The sequence below is a fragment of the Protopterus annectens genome, chromosome 7.part0 (genome assembly GCF_019279795.1).
Source record: "Protopterus annectens isolate FY-2018-M chromosome 7.part0, PAN1.0, whole genome shotgun sequence".
Lineage (NCBI taxonomy): Eukaryota > Metazoa > Chordata > Ceratodontiformes > Protopteridae > Protopterus > Protopterus annectens.
Window position 1 is genome coordinate 958,265,220 of NC_056739.1, and position 12,034 is coordinate 958,277,253.

General features: G+C 38.2%; 1 protein-coding gene across 1 annotated transcript in view; it reads right to left on the reverse strand.

Annotated features, from left to right (window-relative positions):
• Positions 1-4,044: 4,044 nt before the first annotated feature.
• Positions 4,045-12,034, reverse strand: part of LOC122806800 (RNA polymerase-associated protein LEO1-like) — a 344,162-nt gene continuing 336,172 nt past the window's right edge. Inside the window, exon 5 of the mRNA XM_044077517.1 lies at positions 4,045-10,474. Coding sequence (XP_043933452.1) covers positions 10,352-10,474 — 123 coding nt within the window. The 3' untranslated portion in view covers positions 4,045-10,351. The remainder of the gene's footprint in view (positions 10,475-12,034) is intronic.

Genomic DNA, 12,034 nt, shown 5'->3' on the forward strand with positions numbered 1-12,034 from the left:
CTAGTACAAGAAAGACAGAAAGATAAAAGGATAGAAACAATCAAGAAAAACAACAGTACAATGAAGACAAAATTCACTTATCTAAATACAAACTCAAGAGACTAGGAACCATGTCTTTTGCTGGAAGCGGCAAATGAGATCTGAGGTAATTGGGGTTAGTGCATTCTGGGTAACAGAGAAGCCTGAGAGTTCTAAGTTACCATGTGCTTTTGCAATAGCCGGGTTGGATCTGATGGTTCGGATCTGAACCCATCAGTTGAGGACAAAATGAAAATTAACAATATCAGATTGAAGTGCTTAGGCGGATGTATTAAAAATGAATCTGATGTGGCAGCTAAGGATTTGTGGGACGAGACTAAACAAAAGATAATACAAAACCTGAAAATAAAATGGAAGCTCTGTTATATGGATGTCAATATTAAGATACAAGCAGTTAAAATGCTTTTAGTTCTTTTAGTCTTATACTCAAACATATTTTTATCAACCAGAGGAGAAGTTGTGGATAGCAATTAAAAAGCTGAAGGATTTTATCTGGGTGAGAAAGACAGCAAGAGTGAAGTGGCTTAAGAGTATTCTTCCAACAAGGCAGTTTGGGATTACCCCATTTAAAGGGGTACTTCAGATCAGCACAGTTAAGGCTCCTATACACAGCACAAGAAGAAAACTATAATTCAAAGTGGAAAGAGGTGATGAAACAGGGGGGAAGCTCAAGAAACAAGGATAGACTTTCATCTTGGATACAGACCTTTACAGAGAACAACAATAATCATATAGAATATTACATTCATAAAGTACTCTAGGAACTAAGCCAACACACAAATGGAGAAAGAAGATTCTGCCAATAGGGATGACTGCAATTAGGAATACAGACAATAGGGGGCTGGAATTTATTGGAGAAAACTGGCAAAGGAACCAAGGTATTGGGAGCAAATAACTAGAGAGGAAAAGGTAATTGAATGGGAAGACACCAAGAACTTATTTGGACTGCAGGTTGGAGACTGTCTTCCCTATTAAGGATTGATAAATGAAAGACCAGCACTGGTAGAGTTTTAATACAATCTAGAACACAAGTTGACATTAAGAAAGGACTAAGTTAGTTACGAAAACAAAAGACAACCACAAAGCATTCTATAGCTATGTCAAGAATCTCAATGGCAACACTCAGATCTGCTCTGAGTTACAGCACAATAGCACTAAATATACAGACCCAACTGATATTGCCAACATCCTGACAGATAGGTTCAGTGCTAACTTTACCCCCCTCTCACCCCCTAAAGGGCCCATCTCTATACCGGAAGAATGCAAAGTTCCTGTAATCACGGCTGCACAGGTAAAAACCACAACACACTTTCCAAAGCCAAGAACACAGCATCCATGGGACTAGACAACATCCAAGGCTGTATTCTACATGAACTACAGAACGAACTGGCACCCCACCTAAGTACCATGCTCAATCATAGCCTCACCTCAGGCTTTGTGCCCGCTGAATGGCGCACAGTGACGGTTATCACACTCCACAAGGGGGGAGCCACCATGGACCCCGGGAACTACCACCCCATTAGCCTGACGAGCCTGGTCTGCAAGGCCATGGAACGTATCATCATGGAACTTATAAACAAAGACACTGGTAATCCCCAAACTCTGGACCCCACCCAGTTCGGGTTTGCAAAAGGCAGATCATGTCTCCTAAACCTGATAGACTTCTTTGAAGCAGTCAACAAAGCCGAAGACGAGGGTAAGGTGGTTCACACAGCCTATCTAGATCTTGCCAAGGCTTTCAACACCATCCCCCACTCTGGAATTATAGATAAACTCACTAAACTAGGTATAAATCCCTATGTCACAAGATGGGTTGCCAACTGTTCACTGACAGAACCCACACTGTGAAAGTAGCAGACTCCAAATCTGACTTCAGAGCAGTGATAAGTAGAGTACCACAAGGTTCAGTACAGGCTAACACAGAAGGTCTTTGGCTAACAAAGTTCACAGATGACTGCAAACTAGGAGCCATAATCGAAACTCCTAACAATGTGGACATCTTACAAAAGGGCCTCACTGAGACAGATGCCTGGTGTCAATGCCATGGCCTCAAGCTCAATGCCAAAAAGTGCACTGTCATGCCCTTTGGTAAAAACTCTGTACCCATGAACTACAACATAAGTGGTAGTATACTTAACACTGAAAGTGTGATAAGAGACCTTGGGACTCAGGTGGACAGTAGTCTCTCCTTTGATAATCACATCACCACAGTAGTCAGGAAATCCTTCTACATGGCACACCTCATAACAAAAGGTTTCTCATCCAGAAAAAAAGAGGTCATTGTTCCCCTCTACTCATCACTCATTAGACCCATTATAGAGTACAATGCCCCTTTGGTATGTACCTCACAAGACATCTACAACAACTGGAAAGGCTGCAGAAATACTTCACAAAAAGGATTACCAGCCTCAAACAGATGCCCTGCGCAGACAGTCTCAAAAAACTTCAGCTTTACTCCGGCGCATATCGCCTACTCAGAGGTGATCTCTGCCTAACATACAAAGCTATGTCAAACCCAGAGCTGCTGGACATGCTCCACTTAAAGAAATCCCAATCCCTCCGAGCTACACGCTCTAGGGACGTAAACCTTGTCACCACAATAAACAGAACATGCCGGAGGGATAGATTCCTGTCCCAGGGACTTCCCATACTCTGGAACAAGCTACCTATCTATGTCAAACAAAGCTCCTCATTAGCACTCTTCAAGAAAAATCTTGATGATTGGATGGGAAATAGGAAATTCACCCCGGGGATCACTTCTTTGGCTCTGCTCGACAGTGGCACAGGAAAATAATTTTTTTGGGTGGCAAAAGCCAGGGTATCTTTTTGGCTGGGCTTGTACAGGCCTTAGGGCCGATAACCTAGTACCTACCTATGAACCTATAACTAGTAAAGCATATACAATATTGCACGATAACTATAAGAATCAACCAGAGGAGGCTAGAAAGGCTTGGGAAGAAAGACTGAATAAGCAATTCACAAATAAACAATGAGGGGATATATGTATGTCTCCAAAATATGCAACTAAATCTGTAAGATTTAGGAGCTTTCATTGGAAATTTTTACATGTATATTTTTATAGCCGAGGGAGACTCCAGAGAATTCTTCCTCAAACAGACAGCAAATGTTGGAAGTGTGAAGGGGAAGAGAGAGGTAATTGGGAACATATTTTCTGGGAGTGTAATGAGTTGGCAGACTTTAAAGATTCCCTGAAGACTGCTCTGTCAGAGATGCTGGGTGAGCAAACTGTTGTAATTAAGGAAATGATTTTTTGAGTTATGATACTGAATTGGACTTAACTAGACATAGTAAGCTTGCGGAGTCTAATTATGATGGCTGCCAAAAAAGCGATTACTAAAAAATGGAAACTGAAGTTTAAATCAACTTTACTAGAAGTAGCGAAGACAGTAAGAGATAGAACAACTGGAATTGGGATCTTTAGAAAAGGTTAGGGGCAAATTATGTAGGAAAATGGGAATTGTGGGATCAATACATGCAGAAGAGGAATGAGGTTTAAAAGAAGGCAATATCTCAATGAGCTATGTAATGTTTGACAATGACTGGATATATTTTAAGTGATGTATGTTTGCAGCTACAATTATGTCAGCATGGTTTGTAATGTATAATGTTTGCAACGGACAGTGTTTTGATACTGAAACACTGCCGATAAACTTTTAGCACTGACACCTGAGAGGTGTGTAAAAATGTACATTTTGCAAAATACATTTTCTATACAATGCACCCCAAGCACCCAACAGTGAAATACTATTTTAAAATGTAGTTACAGTCACTGTCTGAGAAAGGCAACACAACTACTGCAAATATTCTAACAAAAAATAATTTTGCAGTTAATGAGAAGACTAACACACAGCGACTGCAAACACTTTTAAATAAAAATTGTTTTGCAGTCCAGCTTTACTACTAAATTTGGTAAGGTAATTATATTTTATTCCAAAATATTTTCCAATTCTAAAATCATCAAAATAAATGGTGATTACGAAAGCATACAAGAGGAAAACACACTATAATTTTATTCTTAAGTAACAATAGATAAATGCAAAATATATCAAAATGCGATACACTTTACCATTTTTGTGCGTAATAAAGACAAAAGTTCCATATGGAAAACCCCCTTTAAAGTAAAGAGCAAACTGTGCTGTATCAAACAGCTACAAATATTGTCAACAGCTCTTAAAAAATAGTAGCAATATATCTGCACCAGTGTTTTATTAACTGAATTAACGTCTCCGAGATATCTAGTTAAGTTATCCCTGAACCTTTTAAACGGTCTGACATCATTGATCACATTATTCCACAGCAAGTACTTGGATGCCCCAGCCAATGAAGGCACAGCTCTCATGAGATACAAAAAGAAACATAACTAGATGTCAGCACTGGATTCTGGATAGTAACATTATGAAAACATATGGATGAAATCCTAACTGATCTGAAAGTGAAAATTATAGATGTTAAAATACATATACTAGCTCTTTCAAAATATGTTATGCACATTCTCCTTTCTAAGCAGATCAGCTGCATTTTTAATCTCTTGACAATCAATGTTCTACTATGGGGCAATATATACTTGGAGCTTCTGGCTACGGAACTACAGCACATCTCAGTGAAAGTAACAGCAGTAAATTTTGTGTCAAGTGCAGGTGGGTCTACTTGCACTTCAACTAGAGACAATAAGGTTTCATACACCTTACTTTCAATCATCTTGGAAAATCTGGGCATACAGTTTCTTCCACCATATTAATGGATGTAAAATGATTGAAAAATTTAGAATATTACATCAAATTAGTAACAGTAGCAACCTGCTTAATTTGCAAACTTTTAGATTTAACTCACTGCAGCATCCGTTTTCTTTTTGCTTGTGGCATCTCTGTAGCCATTCTTTCACACATAACTTACTTCACTGACAAATCTACCTTCACAGGACAATCTTCTGTATGTAATTTGTTCCTTATGTAGCAGAGGTCCATAACAGAAGTGTGGCTTGAAATGAAAGTGAGGGCAAGGTATGCATTAAGTTTTGCATTTTGCACCATCTAAGAAACAGTCCTAAACAATAAATATATAACACAAAAGTAAGAAAACTTGTACATGTGAAATTATACACCCGATTAATTATTCAGGATAAGTTTGAGGCAAATTAGTTTGTCCCACATTAGTAAGCCTTTCTCAACTTCCTTTGTGGGCACCATTTGACAACAAAGAAAATGAATAGATTTCCTGCTGAAAACTATACAAAATCTCTTTCAAGAGAACAAATGACCCCCACATCAAAGACAGAGAGAGAGATTCAAGCAGGACTGTCTCAGCTAATGCAGGTTTTCAGGAAAAAAATCTTTGTACCTTGTTTAGGGTTCCAGAACTGCACAACGCAGGAAACTAGTAAAGAAAATGGCTACCCTACAGAAAAGGAAAGTATCCATACAAAAATTTTTTTTTGAGTTTGAGGACAGAATAAAACCATTCCAGTCTCATGTTCCACAAGAATTAGGAAAACTGGCTGGATTTGCCTTCATAGTTTGAAAATAACATCTATTGGGTACTTGTCATTTGATACATGCACAACTTCTAAACTGATCTCTGCTTAAATTTACATGGCAGTCAAAAAGCCTTCTTACACAGATGGTACAACTTTAAAGACTGCTTGCTCAATCATACTACAGTCATTTTTCCAGTTTTATGACAGTATGATCCAGTTTCTAGCAGGAGTCTAGACAGGCACAGCAAAAAGTAATGTCTGGAGAGGAGGGCAGTGATATGAACAGATATTAAGAACCCTGAATGGAATGGTGGCCCACTAACCCTAGCAACCTACAAAGGAGGAATCTCTTGTCATGAAATGAGTAGATGAAAGGGTGGGGGGGACAAGTGCATGCAAGAAGAGGCTGTTCAAGCCCTGCCACTAACAAAGGGCAACCAACACAACAAATGTGGCGTAGAAGCACTGAGGTAATGTCAACCACTCCCAAGTGTAACACCCATTGAGCAATGAAGGATACATATCCAAAGTTTCAACTAATTTCCACATTACCACAAAATAAACCTGATTGCACAGGACCCATCATCTCAAAAAAGGACTTCTTGTTTAGACTATCAACAGGCATGGCACTTCCTCTGTTATGTTTTAAAAGACCAATGTTCTGTCCAGAGAAATGAAGAACTAGTCCATCAAAAAATCCGCAGAAGTCCAACTTTGCTGATTTTCTGAAAAGGAGCATGGGAACATTAGCTAAATGGCTTCCGCTATGACTCAGACATTTGGTGAATAGCCTGGAAATAAGACAAGCCAACAAAGTCACTGACCTAGTACATGGCTACTAGACCTTCTCTACATGAAGGGGTTGGAACTGTGTGTGGAAGGACAACTAAAATATGCACCTTACATGTTTACAGTGGTTACCTATGATCACTCCAGAAGAATGAAGAGGACAGAGTAAACAGAGATCACAGAGACACAGGATGCACAGTCCAAGTCCAAAAATTTCACAGAATGACTTCTGGACACCATGTTCAAAAACACTGGTCCTAGGTGACTGTATACCACTAGGAGAGGAAAAAAGCATGACTTACTGCCAGAAGGAAACAAGAAAAGAGGCAGTAGATGGACAAGGCATCATAACAGTTCATCTTGGCCTGGGGTACTCTGCTTTCTTAAGAAGCCCTGGGCAGACATGATTTATTTTGCCTTCTGTTGGCAGTCTGGATATATCAACCTGAAGTCCATATATGCATGTGCTTCAGATGGGGAATAACAGGATGTCCGTAATGCAACATTTTATGTCTTCCTGGAAATTAGTAAAATAAGCCAGAAAAATTTGTACAAGAAGTTGTTTACCATTAACACAGCAAGTGACACAATACATTCTCCATGCAACATGGTGGGCAACCTTTAATGCCACAGTCAACAGTGTTTAGAGAGTTCTTGATGTCTGAATTCAAAACACTTGATACTTTTGAAGAGTTTCACCACAGGAGAAGCTTAAAGTATTAAAACAACAGCATCAAAAACAATTCTGAATTAAGACACAATTTTCAATGCATAGCTTAGAATCCTTTGACCTGTGATGTCTGAGTAAGACTAAATTTACATAGCCTCTATTATTTACCCAATCTACCTTCCCTGGTGTTGGAGCAGTGAAGTCAAGGTACTTTTGCTATTTCCATGAAGAATACCAAGAGAGATGGAACACCCAAAATGTGAAGTGTTTTTCAAAGAGCAGATGCAATTTAATCACAAGTAAATCTTACTCCTTTACATGTCATATGAAGGTGCTTCAAGTGGATAAGAACCTCAGTAAAGGTGAAATATTCAGAGGAATGGGAATACTGGACAGAAAGAGCTTTTGGCCATTACCTACCAGTCTCCTTGAAGGATAAGGAAAGTCTGATTAAATGCAGAAATCTGACACGTAACAGTGGAATACACAACCCTGGATGGAGCCATAATCAGTTGTTCTTTTACCTGCATGGTAACATTCAGAAAAGACTGTGATACACATAATTGTGTGGGTGTTGTATGTTCAAGCAAGATGACCAGAAAACAGCATGGTTGCACTATAATAAAAAATGCATCAGCCATCATGTGTTAAAGCTTCACAGAAATCTGCCTGGTGGCATAAACTGAAAGCAGGACAGGTCCTGATGCAGAATTAAAAAGGAAACAACAAACTGTGTCCGATTTAACTGAAGGTTCAGGTACACCCTGAAATTTGGTGAACAAGAATATGGATTTCATAACTTTTTTTTATATAACTTACAACTCTTCTGTGTGTTGTACTGCATAAGAATTACATCCAGATTAAAGCCAATGGTGTAGCTGAAATCCCAGTCAGTCTAAAAACTTGTTTGGTTCCCTGGCCACAGATCTGCTGGTGGCTCCACTGCTTTTGCTGCAGCTAGTGAAATACAGATAAAAGAAAGGAGAAACAAACCCATCTGACTAGGTGTTGTTGTTTGGGCACATATATTATCATTTTTTTCATCTTTATGCGTGTACGAAGGACAGAATAATTTGCCCTGTGGTGGATAACTGAAGGATTTCTCTACCATGGATTTATTCTAGAGCACGCAGACCATTCAGCACTTTCTGTTCTGACATCTAGTAGTGGGGAGGAAGGCAAAGCAAAGGTTGCAGAAGCCAGTGCTTATTCTTGACCAAAGATCATACTTGCTGTAGCAGTCTTGCCCCATTCACTGCTTCTTAAAGGCATCATTTTGTTGTTACTCTCTTGATTCATCTTTTTATGCAAAACAATCAATGGTATAAGCTGTGCACTTCTCAGATGCATAACAATGATGTGGCAAAAAAAAAAAAAAAAAAAAAAAATGAGATGGGCGGGACTAAGTTTTAAGTTATATGACTCAGTGTCACAAAATGTTCTGTATATCCCACCCCTGATCAAATAAAACTGCCAATAAAAGCATACTGAACTTAAACACATTAATGCCTCAACTATCAATAAGGAAGAAGCAACCAAAGGACTGTGAAGCTGCAATGGCAAGGCAGCAAGAAGAAAGCAAAAACAGAGTTCTGAGAACTGTTACGCAAATGTAATTTCCACACACCAAAAGCAGTTCTCCCGTGAAGAGACAACATATCTGTGAACAGTTTTTCCACTTTTCCAATTACAAAAAAAAAAAAAAAGCAAAAGCATCATTTTAGAAGGTTCTTACCCTCACAATCTTAAGTTCTGTCAAAATACCCTGTGGCATATTTATATTTACAAAATAAATGCTTCTGTATTAATGTCCAAATCCAAAGATAATTCTCAAACATAACCATTATCATTCTGGAGAACTTGACAAGAACTGCTATACTTTTAAGTAGCACATTATGCAATAACTTTGCATAAAGGCTGCAACAGTTTTGATGCAGCAAACTACTCAGCATTCATCACAACTGAAATGACAAACTCCCTTGCAGCAAAAAAAAAAAAAAACAGCTTGCTTTTTGCTTCTGCCCTGTCTGGAATGCATATTACTCTGGAAAAGGATAGATAAGTCTGCACAAACCTTATCATGACATCCATACAATACAGTTTTCTGAATCAACTTGCATGAAACTGTGTCTAATATTTTCTCCTGAAATCTTTTAAACACACATTTTAACTTTTATATACAATTCTAGCTCTCAGAAAACCTGGACATAATATTGTACTTATGGCAGTATTTACAAAAAAGGAACAATATAAATATATACACAAGCACTTGTATGTATAACGTATACATACCACAGTAAATTTCATCGTGGGTTTACTTTAAATGTTATTCCGCAGTAAACAGATTTTTCTGGTGTAGCAGCTTTGAGTCACACCTTATACACTGACAATGCATTGGAAAAACTAAAAATTCTTTACCTCTCAAGAATATACTTTCATTACAGGGGCTGTCACTTTCAGTTCAAGTGCAAAGCTGACAAACACAGATCTCAGTTTTCATAATACTATAAAATTAACTTAATGGAGTCTATAGGTGATGTTTCCAACAGTAACTTGTCAACATCAAAAGTCATGTTTGTACCACATGCTAGCTGTTGTACCTAAACGGTTTCAAGATGGGGAAAATGGCAGCTACTAGAGAAACCAATGCATTACAATACCATTGGGACTACAAGATCTTTTTTTTTAGTGCTAAAGTTTTTCACAGCTATCTTATGAGTAATCTTACATAAAGGAGGTCAATGCTGATTTCCAAAGGTTAGAAAAAACACAATGCACTGGACATCTCAAGAACAGCTGAAGGACTTATGACAATATATAATAAACTATCATCACATTAAACACATCCTAACCAGTAATGCAGTCACTGTATAAAAGTACATTATAAGAAAAATAAGTCTGGTCAAAACCAGATCCCCTGTTTAAGTGGAAAGTAGTGTGACTTAATTACCTTTAACAGTTAAGTACTGCAGCTGCTTAAGGGTCTTCTTGAAGAGGTAATAATGTTTGAAGGAAGGAAGGAAGGAAGGTGGTTCCTCACCCTTCTATTTTCACCCATTTCACACATTCAGCAAATACAATGGGTACTTCTGAGCGTAGTTAAGCAAATTACGATATGCTTCTGTTTAAATTCCAAGATACAGAATACAAACATGATTATGGCAAGAGCAAGCTTTCTCTGGATTTCCTGAACATATCTACAAAAAAATCATTTTTTTTTCTGAATTTTATTTACAGTTTATGTACAAGGGGTCCACATACAGTGATCAGCAGAACAAAAAGACAAACTGACTAGATTACAGTTCATCCCACTGTATGGAAACTGCTGCAGTCCTTAAGTAATGTAACTGAAAAGTGAATTACTCAGCATCCATATCTTCTGCCTCCTCATCCTCATCATCGCTTATCACATACTTTTTGTGCTTTTTGCTGACTGGTTCATCGTCATCATCTGATTTTCTTTTTCTGTAAACATCTCCTTCCTATAAAAAGGCACAAATTATGAAAAGCACTTTCAGAAAAAAATCCTATTCACTACCAGTAATATATGCGTGAATGGGCCATTTCAGACTAGCTAGTTCATCAATATAAGTACCTTTAATGTTGCCCTCTGTCACCATAATAATCAATGATAGTCATATGGCAGACATTTTAGTGCACAACAAACCAACATAGCACCACATTTCACACAGAAAATCTCAATCTTGTAATAACTAAAACATTATGCCAGAGATAATACAATTGGATGAGGTACGCACAGCAACAGCAGATGGTTGATTTTGTTTCTTATTTGGTAATTCTTCACCTTTGGACTGTATCCCCGCAATTTGCTTCTTCTGTCAGTGCAACATTAAAAATAATGCCCGTTTTCTCTACTGCTTGCTGCTGGTACTTCCCATGTTAGTGGCCCCTTTACAGGAAGTAGGCAGTACAGAATAAGGCTGAAGCTGTATGTCCTGACAGCGTAATAACTTTGGTACACAGTGAGAAACCCCCATTCCAGCACAGGTTCAGTAGTGCTGTCATAGTAAATCCTCACCCATAAACAACTCTCTGACAGGCCAATGGAGAGCAACCCATAGTCAGACTCTTGAGAAGAAGAGACACCTACCAGGCAATGTTTACAAGTGGGAAGCCTACTCTGTTTTTTAAGGATCAACAACAGCTGGTTTTCTACTGACTTCAAGTGAAAAAGAGAATCCTCTACTTTTTGCCTCTTCTCAAAAAGGAAAGATGCAAGCGATAAACCATTTTAACATCACATCATATTCTAATATTCCCACTGATTTATGCAACAGAGCAGATATGACAATAAAGAAAAATAACAAAACAAGAGCCAAAGTAAAAGAAAAATAAGGATGAAGAACAGGAAGGGTTCTAATGCCAAAAATACAGAAAGAAAACCACTACTGTGCTGAATACGTTATGCAACAGCATTGCATTAATTCTTTCCTTTCCTACTTTTTTAGTATCAATCAATTTAGGATAGAAGCCGAAGCAAGGGGTCCTATAGGGAAAACAAAGCATCTTTTAGCATACCCTGAACCAATGCAGAGGCAAAATGTTTTCCAGCCTCACAACGGACATCTGACTTTTAATGTCTACTAAAACTGAAGACCAGCTCATATCCACAGAGATGCTGCCATGCTCTCCTTACAGAAAAACTAAGGAAGCACAAGGGTGACTGTTACAAGCTCTTCTCTGACCTTTAATGTGTTTCTTTTTAGGATTACAGCAAAAAATGATGTGATCTGAAAGCTAATAGCTACAATATGAACAGAAAATGTAAAGTTATGGATATATATGTATAATTATAGAGTTGGCCAAGTTAGAGCCACTGTGTAACACACCTTAAACCTCCTGTAGTGCAGTTCCATGTGATATATGCAAATGACCTCCAACTGACACTGCAGCTACACATGCCTTATGCATGCCCATGAATGTTTACTTTTTAAGTCTTTATAGGTATATTCAGGCCAATAAAGCAGTTTTTACTGGATGGTTTGTCTGTATGACCTTTTTATCTTTTGGTTTGGACATAA